This window comes from Dasypus novemcinctus, chromosome 10, assembly GCF_030445035.2.
Source record: "Dasypus novemcinctus isolate mDasNov1 chromosome 10, mDasNov1.1.hap2, whole genome shotgun sequence".
In the NCBI taxonomy this organism is placed as follows: Eukaryota; Metazoa; Chordata; class Mammalia; order Cingulata; family Dasypodidae; genus Dasypus; species Dasypus novemcinctus.
In genome coordinates, this window is record NC_080682.1 from 21,038,959 (window position 1) to 21,061,660 (window position 22,702).

A 22,702-nucleotide genomic window follows, 5' to 3' on the forward strand; every position below is an offset into this window, starting at 1 on the left:
AACAGCAAGTGGACACAGACAGCAAGGATGGGGAGGGGATGAAAAAAAAAAGCACTTCTTTAAAAAAAAATACATATATATGTATATATATGCCAATCGCTGTGCCCAGAATTCTACCTTCATCATAACCCCTAATTCTTCCCAGCCACCTTTTGAGATAGGTACTACTGCTGTCCCAATGTTACAGAGGAGGAAAATAAGGCTCAGAGAGGTTAAGTAACTTGACCATAATAACCCAGCTAGTCACTTTCAAAGTCGGGATTCTGACCTCGATCTGACTCCAAGGAAGCCCGTCTGTCATTCTGCCTCGCGGAAAACATTCCTGCCAGCTGCCCAGTTCAAAACTCCACCCAAGCCTGCCCGGTATCGCGGTCCGTCTGCTCCAGCTGGATCGGTCTTTGTTTTGACCAAGGATAGAGAAGGCGCTGCCAGATACTCTTCTCGGTAGGGGGTGAGCATGGGGGTGGCAGAGGGTGAAAGTTTTAGGCGCTGGGGCGTGTGCTGGGGGCGAATATTTGGGGACAAGCGAGAGAGTCACGTGCGCGTGAAACTCGACCTAGGAGGAGGGGATGGGACGGGAGCCCCCGCCCCCACCTCGGGGCGCTGCCCGCGACGCGTGTAAATACATCTATCAACTCCGTGAATCCACTTCGTCCTGTCCCGCTTCGCGGATCAGTGGCGCCCGGCAGGTCCCCAGCTCCCCGACTTCTTCCGAGGGAGCAGAGGAGGTGAGCCCACCGGCCAGTGGGGTTGAAGCTGCGAGGCTGCCCCGTGGAAGCCGCGAGCGCCTCTGCAGTTCAGGGCTGGGCCCGCAGGACTTCGGACACCGGGAGTGTGGACGCTCGGCCGAGGCGCTGCGCTCCCCGAAACACGGCCGGCGGCTGCAGGCGCGTTTGCCTGTGACCCGAGGTGAGCTGTGGGTGGCGGTCCCCCACTGCGCGTCCTCTGGGCAGGGTCCCAGAGACACTCTCAGGCTCCCCTAGAAAAGCCCGTTACCTGAGCGCACGGGTCCCGCGGCGTGATCCAGTCTCTCCAAGCACGCCAGCCCCATGAGTGCGTCCCTCCCTCTCTCCCCTGTACTCTCCGAGTCTCCTCTTCCTCTCGCGCGCCCCTTTCTTTACTTCCTCTTTTTAGAGAGACACTCCTGTCGGAATCGGAACGGACTCCTAGGAGCGCCTAAATCTCGATCCCCATTTCGCAGACAAGGGCACCGAAGCTCCCCTAGGGAAATGACTCGGGTTTTCCTTCCCTCCCTTCTGCTGTGTCGCTCTCCTGCCCTTTGCCGTTCCCTGCTCGCCGCCTCCTTCGATCTCAACTCCCCGCCGCCCCCGGGTCCCTTCCCCACTCCCTGCCCCTCCCCACTCGCGTCCCGTCCCCTCCCCCTCTGACGGCTGCGGCGGGGGGAGCTGGGGCTCTTTCCCTCCCTCTGACAAACAGCGCATCTGCCGTCACTGCCCTTATAAAGTCCGCGGCCGCCGGACTTCCTGCGGGAGCCCGAGCCCCCTCCCTGGGTCGGAGGGGGCGGGAGGGCGCTGAGCCACGCAGCGTGGTGCCCCGCGCCCTGCCGAGTGAGTGCCGGGTGGCCGGGGCGGCGCGGGAGGGGAGAGGGCCCGCCCTGGGTCTCCTTCCACGTGGCAGCTGTTCTCTTGACTCGAGAGACTCTAGGGACACCGGTCGCCTGGTGTGAGATGGAGGAGGACTTGCTCTCTCCAGGCTCAAGGGGGGGCAGGGGGGAGTGCTCTTAGAGGGTCAACGGGAAGAGGGGGCGTCTTAGGCTAGCCTCAGACTTCCCCTTCCTTCTCCTGCCTGCTTCTGGGGGTCCTTTCTGGTGCTGGAGACCGGACATGCGCCAGCTGTATCCTCTGACCGCGTTTTGTCCCCTGCTGACGTTTGGGAACTTGAGAAAGTGTGGCTCTGACCCCCGGGAGTCCGACTCTGAACGCCCGGGCCCGGGTGGGAGAGCCTGGCAGCTCTCCAGGAAGCGGCTGCGAGCAGACAGGATCTTCCTTGTTTTTGACAGTGGCCCGGCGGGAGCCCCGCGCCGCGTGCGCCCTTGGCTCTGCTGGTGCGCCAGGGGCCAGCTTGGCGTTACCTGCTGGCAAGCCCAGAGCTCTATGGGGACTCCATGAAGACCCCCTCGGGGGGTCTCGGGCGCCATGATGATGCTGGATTCCTCCCGGGGGCCACTCTGGGGGCTCTTCCCTCAGCACCCTCTTCCTGCGCAGGCTCGCGGCCAGCATGGCCCCCACGCTGCAGCAGGCGTACCAGCGGCGCTGGTGGATGGCATGCACCGCTGTGCTGGAGAACCTCTTCTTCTCGGCCGTGCTTCTGGGCTGGGGCTCCCTGCTCATTATGCTCAAGGACGAGGGCTTCTATTCCAGCCTGTGCCCAGGTGTGTCGGGAAAAGGGCTGGGCGGGCGGGATCGCGGAGGGGGGAGGCGGGAGCCGGAAAAAGACAGGTGGCAGATTGAACAGAAAACGAGACTGCCTTGGATAGAGCACTGGCCTCACTTCTTGACTTTTTCAAACTTCGCCTGGGCAGTGGGTGGCATTCTGCCCACTCCACGTCGTTCATCAAATCCTGTCGGGCTTCCAGATCCTGGGGCGAATGGGCAGTCTTAAGTCTCCTAAGTCTCCCGGGAGCCTGTGGGCTGGCGCAGGATGGAGACTCCTGGAGGAGGAAGTGCTCTGTAAAAGGCCAGGTGAGGGATTTCTTAATAGGGCTATTGTGAGGGCTTGCAGAGGAGAGTTTGGGTGTGAAAGATCTGCTCTTCTCCCTTTCCTGGGCCTGTAAACCTCCAGCTCTTCAGAAGATCTATTTGCACGAAGTTAGCCCCATTTGCTCTAGGCCTGGCATAGGAGGGTCCTCATTCTCCATTTCAATCACCTTGGCTTTGTGTACATGGCCAAGGAGGAGGGGCGAGTGGAAATTCTAACACTCCTAGGGAGCAAGAACCACCCCTGCTAGTTCCAGGTGCCCTGGGCACAGGGACTGGAGGCGCCCGTGTTCTGATGGGTATCTTCCTTTTCTGGGAAGGGGAGAGCTGTGCTGAAAGCTCAGCCTCAGGAGCTGGATGGATGTGGAGTTGGCTCTTCCTTTCCTCTCTCCTTCCCCCAACCTCCATGTTGTCGAAAAAGCTTTGGAATCCCAGTTTCCATCACTCTTTACCAGCTGAGTGACATTGGCAAGTTCCTTAAACATTGAGTTTCAGTTTCCTCCTCTGCAAAATGGGAATAATAAAGATATCTATTCTGCCAGGATGTTGTGAGAGTTAGCAGTAGTTCCTACATCTTACTGTTCCTCTCCTGGCTCCTCAATTCAACTCCCTGTCTTGGCCCTGGGTAAAGACCAGCGCCTGGGGGTGGAGCAGCACCTCCACCTGGCTTCCTCACCCCCAGCCAGGTTTATCTGTAAGGAAGCAGCAGGTGGCACAGAGGGTGGCGACTTGCCCATGCCTCCTGGCCCTAATTACAGGGTGCCGGTTGCTGGAGGAGGTGGAGTACAGAGTTGGCACTTAGCCTGGAGAGGCAGGTTGGGTGGGAGGAGCTTGTCTGGGATGGAATAATCGGCCTTCAGGGTGGCAGAGAGGACTGTGCGAAGGGCTGGGTGGGGGGCAGGGAAATGGAGGTGAGGAGGCCAGGTTCCCCTGAGTTTATCCTGGAGACTGGAGAGGCCCTGCCTTGTGTTCCCCGTGTCCCTCGTCGCCCACCACTCTGTCCCCTAGTGGCCTTGATGCCGTCCCACTTCCCACTTGGTAGCTTCTTTCTGCTCTTTCCACCTGGTGTTTTATTTTATTTTATTTTTAAAATTTTATACATTATTTGTCTTTTAAGAATTGAGTTGTAAGAGTTGTTCATATATTCTAGATTTGAATCTCTTATCAGATATATGATTTGCCAAATTTTTCTCCCATTCTCTGGGTTGTCTTTTCACTTTCTTCATGGTGTTCTTTGAATGACAGTGTTTTAAATTTTGAAGAAGTCCAATACATCTGTTTTTCTGGGGGGTGGAGTGTCACATCTGCTATAGTGCCATATCTAAGAACCCATTGCCTAATCTAAGAGTCCAAGATCACAAAGATTTATGCCTGTTTTCTTCTAAGAGTTTTACGGTTTTAGCTCTCACAGATCCTTGATCCATTTTGAGTTAATGTTTTTAGATGGGGTGGGGTCTCCTCCTGGAAGTGGGCTTGAGTCTAAATGTGGCTGTTTGAGATCACTAGAGGTGACCAAAGAGAACTCCTCTCCTTTTCTCAGGATCTGTCTGTCTACTCTTGGCAAGCAGAGTCAACCTGCCTCTCTTCCCTGGCCCCTCTTCCATTCATGGCTCCCAGCCCTTGAGACTGTCAGGCTGCTGGAGGATACTCGTCCCTGTTCTGCTCAGCCACGCTGCCTGATCAAGAAAGCACCTGCTTTCCATTTTTCGGAGCCCCATTCAGTCTGGGTCTTAGCCTCCTTCTATGGTATTCCCAGAAAACAGACTCAGACCAGGAATTTGGGCCCATGTGGTCTGTGCAGAGTCAGACAACGTGGCTTCCAATGCTGCTATCTGCTTGTTGGCTGATTTGAGCCCATTGCTTAACTTTCTGAATACTTTGGTGACCTCATCTACATAATGAGACTAATCATCTTTCTCTAATGATGCCATTGTGAAAATAAAATGAGAACAATGCAACAAAATTTCAGACCACAGATAGGTGTGGTTATTGTGTTCTGGACCCAGCTGCGGCATCATTTGCTGTGTGACCTTAGGCAACTCACTTCTTTCTGGATCTCCAATGCCATGTCTGAAAATGGAGTAGACTATCCTCGTCCTGCTTGCTGCAGAACAGTGATGTGAGGTTCAAATAAGGTCATTTAAAACATGTTTGAAGGATTCAGCAAATGTGGGAATTCATGATTGAAGCTTTGGGGTTCCCTAGCCATACCTTCTGTCTTCTCAGTGCTTTCTGCTCTCTTTCTTGAGGGTACATTCTGGGGTGAGTGGTCGACCCACCCAGAGGGGATGTCATAACTAAAGGAGCCCTGTTACTGAGAATGTAGGCAGGACAGTTCAATTTATTACACACTGTGTTTACTGCACAAGTGCCAAAGTCTTGAAGCATATGACAACATGGATGAACCTGGAGGACATTATGTTGATTGAAGTAAGTCAGATACAAAAGGACAAATACTATATGACTGCGCTATTAGGAAGTAAACATATTGTGCAAACTCATGGAATTAATAATTGGAATATAGATCACCAGAAAATAGGAGTGTAGAGAGTGGAAAACTGAGGGTTAATCTGTGTAGGATTGGTAAAAAGGTTGTTTTTAAATCTTTGGAAATAAATAGAATTGGTGAAAGCATATCATGGTGTTTGTAACTAGTAAAGCTATTATATGGGTATGACAGTGGTTGAAAGGGAAAGTCTTAGGTCATGTATATTACTAGAAGGAAAGCTAAAAACTGTAATATTGGACTGTATAAGATAGTAAAACCTCATGTAAAACATGAATATGGATGACAATGCCAATATATGACTTTCTACAAAATATAAACACAAATATACTCGAAAGAAGGAAAAAAGAGTTACAGCTATGTATGGCAGGGGAAGCATAGAGGGATTAAGAGGTGAGTTTCGGTTGCTGTTTATTATTACAATTATTATTGGAATAATGAAAGTGCTCTAAGAATGATTGAAGTGATCAATGCATAAATATGTGACTACACTGAATACTATTGACTGTATACTTTGGATGTTTTATTAATGTGTATCAATAAAATTGATTTTTTTTTAAAAAGAGCATAAGCTGAAACTCAGAGATGCTAAGCAACCTGCCCAAAGTCTCACAGCTAATAAATAAGTTGCAGAGTGAGGATTCAATGCCATATCAGACTCCAGAACCCTCTGCTGGACCTCTTGGGGACATTGTAGATGTCCCCAACTTCCAACAGTTTGAGTACCCCATATGGTATATATACCACACTCTGGGAAACCCTGAATTCCCTGGCTTCTAAGTCCGTCTCTATCACACTTCCTGAAGAAGGCCCCCCTGTCCCATCTCACACCTCACTTGACTCATCTATAGAAGTGGGGAGGTTGGATTTCATGGGTGGAGGTCCAAGAGGCTGTTGCATCTTGGGCTAGCTCCCCTCGTGGTTGGTTCCGAAGGCTGGCCTTATCCAACTGCTCTGGAGTGATCAGCCCAGGAACTAGCTCACATTAGGAGCACTCACAGGAGGCTGACTGAGAAACCAGAAAAATTAATGTATTCATTGACCTTGAGTCATTAGCATCCACGGGGCTGGAATTCTCATTTCCTTGCCAGCACCACGGGTTTACTCAGGAAACTTACTAAGCTGGTCTGTTGTGAGTAGAGGGTCCCTGGGGTGCGACGGGAGAAGTGTTAGTTCTGGAGATGGTCTTGAGTTTGAATTTGAGCCTGCCTGTAGGAGGCTATGTGACTGAGTTGCTTTCTTTTTCGGAGCCTTGTCATCTATGAAATGGGGTTTGTTATACACACTTTTTAGGTTTGTGAGGATTAGATGAGATCCTATATGGAAAAGCCTGGCACAAAGTAGGTGCTCATTAATCGAGAGCTAATGAGATTATTTTTGAGGGAAATTGTCACATGATTGCGAAAGATTTAGGAGCAGGGGAGTGTCTAATTCAGTGGCTGCAAACTCAAATGCTGGGTGGGGACCAGGCATTTGGGCAAAGCTGGGCAAGTATAAGAGAGTTGCAAGGACCTGGGTGACCTTGAAAGGGCAAGTCCTGGGGAAAGTGGGTGGCCTGCACTCAGCTTTAGCGATGGCAAGATCTTCTGACTTTTGAAAGAGGAGCCAGAAATCTGGGTTTGTGTGTGATAGCTCCTGGTTTTAAACTGGCACTCAATGAAAATCAACAACACCATTAAGGGTCAACACAGCCAGTCACGCAAAATGTGTGGGGGCCAAGGCTGGCTGCCCATTTGCAGCCTCTGTTCTAAATCACCTTTGCATTTCTTTGTGCTTTGTCCACGGTCCCACACAGGCCTGGCATATAGTACAAAGCAAGTGTGGGATGTATAAATAAATGCAGACAAACCTGGGGGAGAGAAGAACAGGTGATCATAAAGATGGCTGTACATCTGAACCCCATCCCCCCAGGCTCCAGCTGCTTCCTCAAGGTTCCTGGGCATTCCCCCCAGCCCTCCAGCAGCTGGCACCAGGGAACTCCCCATTGCCCAAGGCCGTGGTTCCTGGGATGGCCAGCACTCATTATCTTTAAGTTCTTCTTTATGATAATACACAGATTGGCTCACCCTTCTGCTGCGTGCTTGCCCTTCAGATACTTGAAGTCGGGGGTCACTCATCATTCAAGCCTTAGTGCATAGACTTCTGAGCATCCAGGCACTACCAGAGGCCTCTGTTTTTCTCTTCTCAGCACCTCTCTCTCTTGAATCTTTGTTTATTTCCTTTTTGGCCAGAGCTTCCTGTCTTATTCGCTGTGGCATCCCCAGCACCTAGAGTAAGGGGCTCCCCACGTGGTGACCCTCCGGGAGGGCCGTCATTTATCCCTCCACCAATTATTTCAGGAGCACCTCCTCTGGGCCAGGCTCTGTGCAAATCTTTGCTCATCTTCTCTGATTGAATCCTCCGAAGGAACCTGTGCCTTTGGTGTTCTCTGCCGCCTTTGACAAAGAGCCTGGGGCTCAAAGAGAAATCTCTTTGTCCAAGGTTGCACAGCTGGTAAGGAAGGTGGTGGGAATGGTGGCAGGAATTCAGACTCCGGTCTGGCCCTCTCCGTCTGCCTCCCAGGATCCACCTGAGTTTGCTCTTGGCGATACAAGTCTAGTAACAAACTAGGAGCCAGAGAGCAGCTGCCAGAGGACGCACTGAGCCCTGAGTGAAGTGACCTCACCCTTACCTCACTGCTAGTCTTTCGGGTTAACATGTCACAATCCCAAGGTGGCAGTTTACCTTAAGGGTAAGTCTACCGGGTGAACTTCTAAAGGGTTCTGGAGGGCGATGCCTTGGTCCTAATCATTCTGTGCCTCAGTTTCATCATCTCGAGAATGGGGATATTTTATTAGCATACTTGGGGCAGTTGGGAGTTAATGCAGCCACTCAATACATATTAGCTATTATTATTATCAGAAGGTCATTTATCCGGGAAGCTTCCTCCAGGTTTTAAATGAATTCTTGTGAAATCAGTTAGAGCATCACTTGCGACCTTGTCCTCAGATTCGGGGGTGCTTCCTTTTGGTGTTTAGTGAATGCTGCAACTTGGTATTTTCATGTCCCTGGTTACGTTTGAGCTAGCTGAAGCCGCAGATTGGGTGAGTGACTCTTTCCCAGGGTCAGATGATAATTGCTGCCTTTTATGGAACGCCCCTCCCCACCAGAGTAGGAATGACTCCAGGCCATGCCAGAGGCCAGAGCCACCCGAGGTCTGGGGTTGAACACAGGACCCCTGACCCCCGGCTGCTCTCCCCTCTGCCCAGCTGCTCCTCCTGTTACCTGCTGAGCTCCCTCCTTCCCCCCTCCTCAGCTGAAAACACCACCAACACCACCCAGGATGAGCAGCCCCGGTGGCCAAGCTGTGACCAGCAGGACGAGATGCTCAACCTGGGCTTCACGATCGGCTCCTTTGTGCTCAGTGCCACCACCTTGCCTTTGGGCATCCTCATGGACCGCTTCGGCCCCCGGCCCATGCGGCTGATGGGCAGGTGAGGTGACTGGGTGGGAGGAGAGCTGGGGGGCAGGCACTGGGGGTACAGGGGGCCAGGAGACTCAGAGTTCACAGGTCAACACCTGCCCTCCCCCCATGTCCCAACAGTGCCTGCTTTGCTGCATCCTGTACCCTCATGGCTCTGGCCTCCCGGGACACCAAAGGTGAGCTGTCTAGCCTCTTGCACCCCTGCAAGAAAAGGATGGGTGGGATGACGTTTACCCCAGTTCCTTCCCTTGACCTCCCACAGCTCCCCAAATGCCCTCATCCGCCCCTTTCCCCCCTTCCCAGTTCTGTCTCCGTTGATATTCCTGGCGCTGTGCCTGAACGGCTTTGGGGGCATCTGCCTAACGTTCACGTCACTCACCGTGAGTATGGCAGGCCCGGCCTGGCAGAGCAGGGCACCCAGGGGCCTGGTGGGTGTAGGGGTGAGCAAGGGTGTGAGTAGGGGAGGGGGTGTGAAATCGGAAGTCGTACAGGCAGTCTTGAAGGTGACTATGAGGCTGTGGCTGAGACTGGGTGTCAGAGACTGGATGTGCGAGGTGGGAAGGGGAGTGCGTGCACGGAGCCCACGAAAGCCTACCGAGCTCTGCTCTAGGCACTGGGTTACCACACACACCTGAGGGACTGTGTCCTTGCCTTCGTGTGGGTGGGGAAACGGCAGCCCAAGAAACCAGTAGCCAGATGCATTATGTCAGTAGTCTTAAATGCTGGGAAGAAAATCAAAATGGGTCATGTGGGAGTGACGGTGAAGCGGCAGCTTGAGATGTGCGTGCATGTTTGCCGTGTCATGGGGTAACAGTATTTGAGATACCGTCTATGTGAAAGGGCGCCAGTGGGTCCTTCTTATTTGTGATCATGTGAGTGTATTAGGTTGAACCCTTATGAAATTGCTAGCATTTAACCAGCCGCGTCTGACTTACAAAAACGGCACTTTCACCTGGCCTGACCTCTTGCATCTGTGTGTGAGTTGTGTGCGTGTGTTGCTATGTGTGTTTATGTATGTGTGTGTGTGCGAATAATATGAACGTGAGTGTGTGTGAGTGCATGCTCCAGGCCGGGCCGTCCTTGGGCTGTGTATCTGCGATGAGGGCTGCCTGGCCGTCAACTGGGAGGTTTTGGCTGAATTTCATCTCACCCCAGCGGCTGCCTGTAGTTCCAGTCGGGGACATTTCACAACTCGAGAAGTGAATCCCTTCCTCCTCCGCCCCCCTTCGCAGACCCTTCTCCATGCTAGGCAACTTGGCTCGGGCCCCTGAAATCCTTTCCATCCCCGGGCGCTGGGCTTGACCTTGGACTTGCCGGGGACAGCGGAGGGGTTCTGGGCCCGCAGCCAGCCGGGCCGCTGCCCACCCCGCCCCGCTACCCGCCATAATCTCCAGCCAATGGCAGGGCTCGGCGCTGGCCCCGCCCCCACCCCTCGGGCCGGCCCCTCCCCTCCCCGCCCCAGGCACCGCCTGCTGCTGGAGCTGGCCACGGGCCTGTGCCCTCCAAGGCCTGACCAGCCTAGGCCAGCCGGACCGGGCTGCCCCCCATCCCCGTGCTGAGTGGGGAGAGCGCCCGTGGCTCCTTGCCCCGGGACTGGGTCGCTCGCCCGGGCCGGCCCCTGGCACTCTTCCCCGGTGTCCTTGGCAGCCTGCCTTGGAAATACGGGGTGCCAGGGAAACCTATGGGAGTGGGGCCAGCCTGTGGCCCACCTCCCTTCTGAAGTCACCTTGAGCTAGGGTGGGGGCAGCTGCTAATTCTCTGTGTTGACCCACCTCCCTTTCCAGAGATTTCTTTGAAAGGCCCAGGCCTTGCTCATAAAGGACAAATATCTGAGGACCCCTTCTGGGCCTCAGTTTCCCTTCTGTAGAGAAGGTTTAGACTTTAGATGGTGTCTCAGGCCTTTCCCAACCGTTGGCTCTGGTGACCTGGGGAGCATGCTGGGGCCAGAGCAGTTGTTCCACAAAGGACGTCATCACTTTCTTTTCTCTGCCTGAGGGCCTGGCTTAGACCTGCAGAGCAGAACATGTGATCAGTTAATTCTCTACTGGTGGGAATTCTTGGATGGTCTGTGCCTCAGAGCCACCTCCCTTAAAGACCTGATCTGTCCCCTCCCAGAGTCCCATCCCCAATTCCCTGGTCGTTCCTATGGTTTGTCCTGGCTTGGCGAAAACTGTGGGCTGGGGTCTTTGGGGTCACCGGGAGGGTTAAGGGGCACTATCCTATTCGGGGGCAGCCCTGGTTGCTGCCTCGGGGGCTGGGATGGGGCTGAGTGGCCAAAACAAGGGAGAAAGTCATTAACTCACTCTGTGAACCTGGAGTACACATTTTCCCTCTCTGGGCCTCAATTTTCTCAGCTATAAAATAAGTTGGTCCTAAAAAAATATTAAGTTGGACTAGATCAGTGTTCCTTAAACCCCTTTTGGGTGGGTTATTAAGAGGTGCCCAAATAGACACTGGGAAACCCTGGGGTTAAACAAAATGAATTATTTTTATTTTATAAAAGTAAAAATAGCCTTTTAGATGCTAACTGCATCGTGACTCTGCAGAAGGGGGTTAGAATACAGTTTCCTACATTTATTTGGCTTTAGACCTTTTTTTTCCCCTTGCGGGCACGGTACACCAGGAGCTTACCTTGTGGGATGCTTTCCGGGGTGGGGTTGGGGAAAGGGAGCCCTGGCTCAGGCCCTGGGCCTCCCCAGCTCATGGCGCTGTCTCCTCCCCCAGCTGCCCAACATGTTTGGGAACCTGCGCTCCACTTTTATGGCCCTCATGATCGGCTCCTATGCCTCTTCAGCCATCACATTCCCTGGAATCAAGGTAGGTGGAACTGCTTGGGGTGGGGGACAGTGAGGGTACAGGGGTTTTCGTTTTGCTTGATGTGCAAGCTGGGTGGGGCTAGGTGAGCGGTGGCTAGCATGTCTGGTGACCCAGCTCATACCGTGAGAGGCCGGTTCCCACCACCGCATGAGAAAGCACAGTCCTCCTGGGAAGAGGCAGACCCTGCTGCTGACTGGTGGGGTTGACTTCCCTGCACCATCTTCCCCTTGCCTTCGCCATTGTCCTAGACTAGGTCTTTATCTTCTCTCTCCAGGGCAGGCCTTCTCAGCCGCTCTCCCTGCCTCTGGTCCTTTCCTTCTCTAATTTGTCATTGACATGGCTTCCAGAATGTGCTTTCTAAGAGGAGGGACTGGCCTATGTGCCTGTTGAAAAAACTTCAGTGGTTCTACTTCACCCATCCAATCAAGCCCAACCCCTTCACATGCATTCAAAGCCCCTGGCTCTCTGGCTCCACCAACCTTTCTGGCCACACATATCTCCTTCCACACCTCCCGGAGAGGTCCCAAGGTCATAAAGCCAGCCTGTGCCAGGTTCAATTCTGACAAATCAGCCTGGTGGAATGAGAGCCAGGAGACCTGAGTTCTAGCTCAGTGCCAGCCGGGGACCTTTGTCTATTCCTCTGATTACATCATAGCACCCTTTAGGCTGGGCCTGGGGGTGCCTGTCAGACTCCATGAACTTGGACAGGTAATCTGTGATTTAGAGCACACTTGTTCAGCATCCTTGAAGGAGTTGGGGAGTGAGCATGGGCGGGGATGGCCCTCACTTGTCCAGGTAGCGGTAGGCATGGAGGATGGAAGGTTCTCCCTTCTCTTCAATAAGGGAGTGAGGTTTGAGGAGCCAGCTCTTCTACCCCATATCCAGGGGGCGCGATCATTTGAAGTTCTGCCTTGCCCCCCAGGGAGGAAAGATCCATAGAGCTCAAGGAGGACAAGGCTGACAGGGAGCTCTGAGCAGGAGCTGCCGGGAGGGCACATACTGGCCCAGGCAGCAGGTCTCAGGGCGACAGGAGGGAAAAGGGCATCACTGTGGCTTCCTCCAGCAGAAAGGCTGATCCAAATCCACGCTAAACCTACTTGTCCTGGGGTTAGGAGGCCTTGGGCAGAGCATTCAGAGCAATTCCACCCCCACACACACCTTGCTACAGCTGGGAGCACCTGAGAAAGGTGAGATAGGGCTCCTCAGACGGGTTTACCTTTCCCCCAGGAATGCTGGGAAAGGCCAGAATAAACACGGTTATGCCAGTTAACTCGGAGCATTAATTTTCCTCTTTTGTAGATAACATGAACTGAAATTGTTGGTGTGAAAAGAAACATGGGTGTTTACGGAGGCATAGGCAAAATTTGTGTGCATTTAACAATCATTGAGATTTCAAAAACCTTTTGAGCTTGGGGCCAGCACTGTGTGAGGACTAAGTCACACCTCTTTAGGGGTCTTGGGGGAAAAGGAAGAGGGGCGGTGGGTCTTCTCAGTCTGCACTAACCTCTGGCCTTGGTCTGTAAACCAGGCAAAAAGAACGGGGGTAGAATTGCCTCCTCCAAGGCCTCTGAGGCCTGGGCTCACCCCCACGGGCCTGCTCCCTCTGCCCACAGCTGATCTACGATGCCGGCGTGGCCTTTGTGGTCATCATGTTCACCTGGTCTGGCCTGGCCTGCCTCATTTTTCTGAACTGCGCCCTCAATTGGCCCAGTGAGGCCTTTCCTGCCCCCGAGGAAGTGGATTATGCGTGAGTGGCTGGGGGGGGGTGGCGGAGCTGGGGGCGGGGGGAAGGGGGGTGGCTGAGGGCGGAGGCCAGGAGGCCCTGGATTGAGTCAGCTTTGGAGACAGAGAGACCTGGACTGGATCTCAGCCTGGCAGCTCCCCTGAGCACTGCTTTCTCCTCTGTCCCCACCTGCAGGCATGTTTGAGTAATCAGCCTGGCACAAAATAAGTGGTCAAAACGTGCTGTTATCACTGCTAGAGTCCTTTTAGGGTTTTGGAGGAGGGAGTCAGAGTAGGAGACACCCCAGTAAGGGCACCAGATGCGGCGTGGACTCAGAAGCAGGCGAGTGTGTGCAAGGAATTGAGCGCCCCACCCTTTGTGGGGCATCATGTAGCCAACTTTTCCCACCCCCAAATCAATTCAGCTGCTGGGGGTGGGGGTGGGGGTGGAGGGGTGCTAAATAGCTGGCATTGATTGATTGCCAACTGTGTGCCGGGCACTGTGCTTTGCTGCCCTGTCATTCTCAAGCAGCCCCCTGGTGTGGATTCTGTCATTTACCCATTTTGCAGGTGGACTCAGGGAACCCTTAGGTCATATCAGTAAAGGCAGGTGGCCGTGGTATGAATCTGAGGCTGTCTGACTTCTGAGTCTGGTTCTTCACACTGCCTTCCCCATGGGAAGGGCCCAAGTGAAAATGACGCATTTACCCATCACTCTCTGGGCACCTGTGATGAGCCTCCCTGGCCTGGGCTCTGCGCCAAGCGGGCAAAGGCAGGGGCCTGTATAGGGAGCTGCTTCTTGGGCGCCCCTGCACAGAGAGCTGCTTCCCGGGTGCCCCTGCACAGGGAGCTGCTTGCCAGGCACCTCTGCTTAGGGAGTCGCTTCCTGGGTGCTCTTGCACAGGGAGCCACTTCCTGGGACAGCTGCCTAGAGGCAGGCTGTTTGAGCATGGGCCAGCCTGGCTGGTAACCACGTGCTCTGGCCTGGCTGCCGGCAGGAAGAAGATCAAGCTCCGAGGGCTGGCCTTGGACCACAAGGTGACCGGGGACCGCTTCTACACCTATGTGACCATCGTGGGCCAGCGGCTGAGCCAGAAGGCCCCCAGCCTGGAGGAGGGGGCCGAAGCCTCCATGTTGTCCCAGGACATTCGGGGCCAGTTGGAAAACCCTCGCGAGAGTGAGTGTCTGGTCGCGATGCCAGCCTCGGGGGACAGAGACGGCTGAGTCCTCACGCCACCCCAGCAGGAAGGTGGTGGCGTGCTCCTCGTTTACAGGCAGGGAATCATAGAACTCCGGACGTTCAGATTCAGGGGTTCCTGGAGTTCTGGACTGGGAGGAGGAGCTTACAAAATGGGGGTGGCGTCTCCAGGGCTGTGGGCAGCTGTTTCCCTCAGGGTCTCCTGCAACCCCTGAGCCTGGCCAGGCAGCCTCCAGGCTGGCGCCCCCTGCCGGCTGCAGGCGGAGCTGCACCCTCCTTGCTCCCTCTGGAGCCAGCGGTCTGGTTGAGGCACCTTGTGCCAGGGCCACTTCCCAAAGTGCCCGAGGCCCCTGGACTTCCAGGTCCCTGCCTTGATGGGACCTGCAGCATGGGCTCTGCAGCCAGGAGGTGGAAGTTGGAGTTATGGCTTGGGGTTCCTTACCAGTGCTCTCACTTTTCTCATCTCTTGAACAGTGCCAATAACACGCACCTCATGGGGACGTTAGTTGTGAGGAATGGATGAAGCCATGGATGCGGAAGCTCTTCGTGAAGGGCCTATAAGGGGGTGGTTATCCCACGGCGGGCGCACCAGGCAGAGAGGTTAAGGACATTTGCCTGAGGCACCAGCAGTTGTGAGCTTAGGCAAGTCATTTAGCTTCTCAGCCACAATTTTCTCATCTGTAAAATGGGGTAAAAATAGGGTTTTGTGAGATTCGATTACTGGGACAATGGATGTCAAGCATGCAGCACATAGCGAGTGCAAAATAAATAGTGGCAGGAGCTCTTACCACACACAGCATTGGGCGTCCGTCCACAGGGCCGCAGAACATGTGCTGAGAGCCATCACAGAGCTGGGCAAGAACTTTTACAAATGAAGAAACTGGGCCCGAGGGGAAAGGTTTCTCTCCAAAGGCAGAGTCAGTGCCAGAGCCCCCACTAGAACTGTGGGAGCCTGGAGAAGCCGAGGGACAGGGAAGGCCTGGGACTCACGGGCACCCCCTGCTGTCTCCCCAGAGTCCATCCCCTTCCGCAAGAGTCTCTGCTCCCCGGTTTTCCTGTGGAGCCTCCTCACCATGGGCATGACCCAGCTGCGGATCATCTTCTACATGGCTGCCATGAACAAGATGCTGGAGTTCCTGGTCACCGGTGGCCAGGAACATGGTGAGGCCCTGCTGAGCCCTCTGGGAGGCTGAGCGGGCACTGCTGTCCCCCCTCACCCCACACCCCCCTCCCCCGGCTGAGCTCCTCTCACCCTGGCTTCTTCCCCTACCCCCACAGTGACCGAAGAGCTGAGGCAAAGGGCAGCAGAGACAGGTAGGGAGGTGAAGGCGGGGCCTGGGCCCACACCACGGGGTGGGCAGGAATCCTCCACCTGGACCCACTCTTGCCGCTCTGGGCATTTGGGGGATGTGAGAATCGGGGGGGCAGAAGAAGGCTACTCTCCTCCACTAGAAGTGGGTGGCAGTGCCCACTGGGCCGCTAGCCTCCTCGGGCCAGCTCCTGACCCCACTTCCCTTTCCGCCCCACCCAGTCGGGTTCTACTCCTCCATCTTTGGGGCCATGCAGCTGTTGTGCCTTCTCACCTGCCCCCTCATCGGCTACGTCATGGACTGGCGGATCAAGGATTGTGTGGATGCCCCCGCCGAGGGCATTGCCCTCGGAGATGCCAGGTGACCCGGACAGGGATGGCGACAGTAAATAGGCAGTGCTTTTCACTTTTTCTATGTGCTTTCACACCCGGCATCTCATGTCGTTCTCCCAAGTGGCCTGGGAGAGCAGGACCACCTTTCCATTTTACAGATGAGGCAGCTGAGGCCAAGAGGGGGACACGGCTTGCTTGCTAATAAGAATAGCTGGCACTGAGTGCTGACCATGCACAAGGCACCTTGCATTGTCTTATTTAGGCCCTACAGTGCCTCTCTCAGGTAGGTATATTATTATCCCCATTTCACAGATGAGTACAGAAGAGCTGAGATTCAGAAAAGTTAGGATGCTTACCCAAGATCGCACAGCTTTTAGGGGCAGACTCCAGCACCCTTGTTATAAAGGTCAGACTCGATAGCCTTCTTAGAGTGAGGAAGAGAGAGAGTTGGTGTACTGGATGTCTATTGCTACATTGAAAATCACACCAACACTTGGCATCTTAAAACCACAAACATTATCTGACACAGTTTCTGAGGGTTGGGAGTCAGGGAGCAGCTTAGCTGGGGATGCCTAGCTCAGGGTCTCTAGTGAGGTTGCAGTCGAGCTATTGACCGAGGCTGCCATCCTCTGAAGTAGTGACGGGCAGAATCTGCTTCCAAGCTCACCCCGATGGCTGCTGGCAGGAGGTTCAGTTCCTCACCTCTTGGGCTCTCCATGGGGCTGGCAACAAGGCAGCTGGCTTCCCCAGAGGGGGAGATCTAAGACAGGGTGAGAGGGAACCGCTGCCCAAGATGCTTTTAAGCCTAATCTCAGAAGTGCCATGCCATCACTTCTGTGACACTCTGCTAGTCCCACAGCAACTCTGGAACAGTGGGGAGGGGACCATACAAGGACGTGGATGCCAGGAGGTAGGGGACGTTGGAGGCCATCCTGGAGGCTGGCTACCACAGTTGGGTCTTGAGCTCAGATCTTCTGACTGCTTTTGCTCTTTTGTGTTAATCCAAATAGACCCCATTTGTCCTGAGAGGAGAGAGAGGGAGACTACTAGGAGAGGCAGTGTCTAAGGAACAATCCAGTGGCTTCCCTGGCCGAGACACCCAGCCTTCCCCTTCTGCCCTCTGCTCCTGATAACCAGGGTCCATTTGCAGGGCCATCTGTCCAGGAAAGCTGGGTGGACTGCCCTCAACCCAGCCTACTGACCTCTCCACTAGGTGGGCCTCAGAGCCCTTGACTCCATCATGGTCGTTCCAGAGAGAAGGCCTAGTTGGGCAGCCAGGGGCCAAGCTGCCCACAGAGTGGCATCTGCTCTTGTCCAGGCTGGTGGACAGAACCCCTACTGGGGGCTTCTGATGAGAGATGGGGCAAGAGCTTCCCATTCTCTGCCTTCTTTCCTATCCTTGGTCCTCAAATGTCAGGGTGCAATGCTTGTCAGAAATGCAGAGTTCTGGGCCCCACCCCTGAGATTCTGAGGTCTGGGGTGAGGCCTAGAATTTGCATTTTTAAGAAAGCCCCCCCCCCCCCCCCCGTGATACTGGTGTAGTTGGTGGGGGGAGCCACACTTGGAGAAACACTGAACTGGAGAAATGTTTTTTTCTATCATATCTGCTACCCATTAGTCTTCAGGTTGAAGGCACATCAGTGAGGGGAGGGAGATGTGGGGAAGTAGAGGCAAGAGCCAATGACTGCCTGTTCTCCTCAGGGATGGGGTTGCCACCAAGTCTCTGAGACCACGCTACCGCAAGGTCCAGAAGCTTACCAACGCCATCAATGCCTTCACCCTGACCAACTTTCTGCTCGTGGGTTTTGGCGTCACCTGCCTCATTAACAACTTACACATCCAGGTACCCACTTCCGTCCTTCCCCACTGCCCGCCTCCCAGGCCTCCTCCAAAGGGATGCCCCACTCAGCGCTACCTCCAGGAGGGGTGGTTCTCCTCTGGGTGTGCCCATTCTCCAGGGTCTCTGGGACATCTTTCAGGAGGATGGGACTGGCAAGGGAGAAGGATTGTGTGGGTGGGCTCGGTGTGACCCCCGTTTCTCTCTTCACCCCACCCACCCTTCCTCCTGACTCCATACCCCCTTAACCTTTTTATTCTCTGGTTTCTGGTTTTAGTTTGTGACCTTCATCCTGCACACCATGGTCCGAGGTTTCTTCCACTCGGCCTGCGGAGGCCTCTACGCTGCAGTGTGAGTGGCCCAGGCCCCACGGCCAGAGAGTCGCAGAGCACAGCGCCCCTGGGTGACACACCCCCACCTCCTGTGCCAGTGTCTTTTCTCCAGCCTCCCTGGCTCCTGAACTTGGCTTGAACGCTGACTTCTCAGAGCCGGCAGGCATCTGGGAGGCTTTCTGGCCCCCTCCAGTAGCTCCTCTACCAGGAACTCCGTTCCCCCAAGGCAGCTGCCTCACAGCGGGGTGGCTCCCATGGTCAGAAAGTTCCCTCTCAAGGAAGCTGACATCCTCGGCTGAATGACACTGTTTGCATGTCTGTCTCTGGATTAGCCCCCAAAGTGGCCTCTCTCTCCAGTTCTCTTTTCCTCTGGGTTTCTCCTCCAGAGCGACTCTCACTGTGTGTGAGGAGTAGCAGGACAGTTTACTGGAGAAGACGGAAACATAGCCTTCATTGAGTGTCTGCTCCATGGCAGGGTGGTGGTAACACACTCCCAACGTTCTCTTCTTTGAACCTCACTGCTGTCATCACACAAAGGGCAACCGCCTTCCTTCCGTTGCTCAAGCCCACACCTGGGGTCGCCCCTGATTCCCCTTCCTCACACTACATATCCCACCCCTCAGAAATCCTGTCAGTCCCACATTCCAGAGACCCCAAATCTGACCTCCGCTGTTGCCACACTGGGCTCAGCCCCCCATCGTCTCCCACCTGATGACCGCAGCGGTCTTCAAGTGGTCTCTCCACTTTTCACTTAAAAAAAATTATTCTTTTTTTTTGGGGGGGGGGTGGATTCACTTTATTCTTTTAGAGGAGTTGATGAACTGGTATTATTATAATCGTATTATTAACAATAGTCCATAGTTTATATCAGAGTTTACTCTTGGTGTTGCACAGTTCTGTTTTTATTTTTAATTTTTTTATTGTGGTAACATATAGACAACATACATAGAATTTCCCGTTTTTAATCACTTTCGAGGGTTACAGTCCAGTGGTATTAATTATATTCACAGTGTTGTGCTACAGTCGCCAACATCTTGTACCAGAACTTTTCCATCACCCCAATCCTTTGGACTATTTTTAGCACAGGCGCTGGAGTGTGTCACCTGTTAAGACATAAGTCTCTTCGTGTCACTCCCGTGTTCTGAGCTCTGTGGCCTCTCATCTGACTCTGAGTAAAAGCCAAACACTTTATTCTTTGGCCTTAGAGGCCCTAGGGGATCTGGCGGCTCTCCCCATGCCCTCTGCCTTCCCTGCCCCGGCGCTCACTCTGCTCCAGCCACACTGGCCTTCCTGCCCCTCACACTCCTCAGGCCTGTTCCCAGCCGGGGCCTTTGCACTTGCTCTTCCCTCTTCCTAGAACGCTCTTCTCCTGACAGCTGCAGGACTTGCTCCCTTCCCTTCAGCTCTTTGCCTAACTGGCCCCTTCGTCCCTTGGCCCTCCCTGGCCATCTTGTCTAAAATGGCACCCCCTGGACACTTCCATCCCCTTCTTGGCTTCACTTTCCTCTTACCCTTACCACCATCGAGCACACTATCTATTTATTCTGTTGTCTGGTTGCCACTCGCCCGTCCAGAATGTCCCCTCTACCAGGGAAGGAATCTTGTGTGGCTCATTGCTGTATTGCTAGCACCTAGAGCAGGACTTGGCACATAGTGGGAGCTCATTAAATATATTTAATAAGAATAATGATGTCAACAGTACCCCTGTTAGGAGAGGAGGAAATGGAGGCTCAGAGAGGTTGTGTTATTTGCTCTTATCACACAGAACGAAGTCAGAACCCAGCCTGGTGGCCCTTAGGTCGTGGCGTACTTTTTTTTTTTTTAAGATTTATTTTTTTATTTCTTTCTTTCCCCTTCTCACCTGCCCCCAGTTGTCTGCTCTCTGTGTCCATTTGCTGTGTGTTCTTCTGTGACTGCTTCTATCCTTATCAGTGGCACCGGAAAGCTCTGTTTTTTTTTTGTTGCATCATCTTGTTGTGTCATCTCTCTGTGTGTGAGGCGCCATTCCTGGGCAGGCTGCACTCTCTTTCGCGCTGGGCGGCTCTCCTTACGGGGTGCACTCCTTGCGCGTGGGGCTCCCCTATGTGGGGGACAGCCCTGCGTGGCAAGGCACTCCTTCCGCGCATCAGGACTGTGCATGACGTGGTGTACATTCTTGAGGCCCGGGGGCCTGGTAGAGGGCAGCTGAGGCCTAAGCAACCAAAGAGCTTTAAGACCACCTGCCTCCCCATCTGCGGGGGGAGACAGGGCTTCAGGGTGCCGGGCCACGCGTCCTGATGCTCAGGCCCCGCTCTCGCTCACAGGTTCCCATCCAACCACTTTGGGACGCTGACGGGCCTACAGTCCCTCATCAGTGCCGTGTTCGCCCTGCTCCAGCAGCTGCTCTTCATGGCCATGGTGGGACCTTTGAAAGGAGAGGCCTTCTGGGTGAGAACCGGGCTGGCACTGGGGGAGCAGGAGCAGGGGGCTTCTGGGGGCTAGAATCCCTCACTCCTCACATCTCAACCAGAAGGAGGTCTCTAACATGGGGGTGCCCATCAGAACTCCTCAGAGAGTTAAAAGTGCAGATTCCCCAGCCTACTGAAGTGACATCTCTTGACCTAGGCCCTGGAGTCTGTGCTTTTAGGAAACACCTGGGGGATGTATGAAGTGTGCCCAGTCCTGATCCTTGGATCAAGAACCACCGATCCAACCCAGTTCCACCCAGTGCTGGGATCTCCTCTCCAGGACCCCTGAAAGGGGTTCCTCCCCTTCCAGCTCGAATCCTTAGCAACGGGTACTCACTCCTGCACTAGGCGGCCATTGCTATGGTTAGAAAGGGTTTTTCTAACACAGAACCAACATTTCTCTGCTGGAGGTGGATGGTCTATCTGCCTTGTAGGACCACCCATGCCGTGAAAACCCTCCTTCTGCCAGAACATTTACCATATTGTGCACATTTTTTTTTCTCTTGATCTTTGTCCCCAGAAGGAGGCACTCCAAGTTGAGATTACTGCTCAAAGTCGGCAGCGAGTAGAAGCAGAGCCGGCTCGTGAAGTGGAAAGCTGCTTTCCAGGCCACCCCAGCCGGCTGTCCTTCACCCTGCACACCCCAGCTCCGTTGACTGCTGGGTATCCTGAACGGACTCCCTAAGGCTTGAGGGTCCTAGCCTAGAAGGCATATTTTAGGAGCAGCCTGACCAGCCCAGACTCCCACATAGCTATCCCTTCCTTGCATCTCCCTAGAGGGTGCCGTATCGCCATGCTCTGTGGGCACTGGCATTAGCCAGCATTCAAGTCCTAGCTCTGCCACTTATTACTCTCAAGCATTCCGACCTCAGCAACTTAATAAGATGGCTGAACATTAAGTGAGAAACTGGTGGAACAGTGACAGGCATGGAATATGCACATAATGACTGCTAGCAATGTTTGTCATCCTGGCCCAGGATCCAGAGCAAAACTGGCTGCCCTCTCGCTGTCAGAGGCCAAGAAGGGTCCCTGAGGGTGATGAGGGCCGACAGGTGCTTACCTGACTCTTTGCTTCTCTCTTCTTGCCCTAAAGGTGAATCTGGGCCTCCTGCTATTCTCACTCCTGGGATTCTTGCTACCTTCCTACCTCTTCTACTACCGGGCCCGGCTCCAGAGGGAGTACGCCGCCAGCGGAGCGAACCCGCCAAAGGCACTCGGCAGCCCCGAGGTGACGGCGTAGACCTATGAGACCAAGGGACCTGGGTGACAGGCAGCCAAGGCCTGAGCAGCCAAAGGGAATGCCCCAAATGGCTCTCCTACCTGTAACATATGCGCAGAGCCAGGGGCTGTGGATTTATAAATACCAAGAGAAGTTCTATTTGTGTAGGGACTTGCAAAAAAGAAGAAAAAAAAAAACCCTAAAAAAAAAATCGCCAAAAGCAACGCTCTAATGACTGAAGTCAGCCCCCGTCCTAGAAGAATTGGACCTTCTCCACTCCTCCTTGGGTTAGAAGAGCCGGGGCTGTGGGGCTGCTCATTCTACGGGTCTTCATCCTGGGGGCCTGGGGGCTTGTGGGCTCAGCGAACAGGCTGCCCCGGAGGCCTCAGCTGCCCAGTGCCAGGAGTGCGCATGCGTGTGTGTGTATGAGAAACAACCTTCCCCTCAGGTCAAAGGGGCCTGAGGTTGAGGTGCTGGCTGTGTCTTGGATGGAGTTTGGGGGGCAAGCTCTGTCCAAGGGCTGGAGGGCAGGTTCTCTCCCTGGTGCTGCTGCTTGCAGGTCTTAAGGAAATAAAAAGAGAAGTGAGAGACTGGCTGGTGCGTGCCTGTGCCTTGGGTGGGGGGTGGGAGGTGTATCCACCCTCCCCTGCCCTCCTTCTCACCCACGCTCAGCTGGGCACTAAGTGGAGCACTTCGAGTGCCAGCCTGTCCGCCTCTGGCTGTCTGGCTCGCCTCCCTGCTCTCCTTAGTGCCCAAAGGGAGTCCACATCCTGTACCCTGCTCCTGGCCCCCATTTCCCAGG

At 54.2% G+C, this 22,702-nt stretch overlaps 1 protein-coding gene across 12 annotated transcripts; it reads left to right on the forward strand.

Annotated features, from left to right (window-relative positions):
• The first annotated feature begins 518 nt into the window (after positions 1-518).
• On the forward strand, positions 519-22,488 carry SLC43A1 (solute carrier family 43 member 1). Of its 12 annotated transcripts, none has more exons than XM_058305415.2 (16): positions 538-909; positions 2,226-2,392; positions 2,543-2,702; positions 8,519-8,696; positions 8,807-8,862; positions 8,990-9,066; positions 11,411-11,503; positions 13,117-13,250; positions 14,224-14,402; positions 15,438-15,584; positions 15,702-15,737; positions 15,955-16,093; positions 17,767-17,908; positions 18,180-18,253; positions 20,538-20,661; positions 21,775-22,488. In XM_058305415.2, the coding sequence occupies exons 1-16, from the start codon at positions 570-572 to the stop codon at positions 21,919-21,921; spliced, it is 2,193 nt and encodes a 730-aa protein (XP_058161398.1). In that variant the 5' UTR covers positions 538-569; the 3' UTR covers positions 21,922-22,488. The 12 variants fall into 12 exon arrangements, 11 of the variants coding, with proteins under 11 accessions (XP_058161398.1, XP_058161399.1, XP_071074106.1 ...); XM_058305416.2 differs by having other exon boundaries at positions 540-909; positions 2,597-2,702; XM_058305420.2 differs by lacking the exon at positions 2,543-2,702 and having other exon boundaries at positions 782-909; positions 8,472-8,696.
• Positions 22,489-22,702: the final 214 nt, after the last annotated feature.

Bases quoted from the DNA above. Each gene is read 5' to 3' on its own strand.
- SLC43A1 (XM_058305415.2), top strand. From the start codon at position 570: ATGGGACGGGAGCCCCCGCCCCCACCTCGGGGCGCTGCCCGCGACGCG. The intron at 15,738-15,954 runs GTAGGGAGGTGA...CGCCCCACCCAG, and splicing joins GCAAAGGGCAGCAGAGACAG to TCGGGTTCTACTCCTCCATC. The intron at 16,094-17,766 runs GTGACCCGGACA...TGTTCTCCTCAG, and splicing joins ATTGCCCTCGGAGATGCCAG to GGATGGGGTTGCCACCAAGT.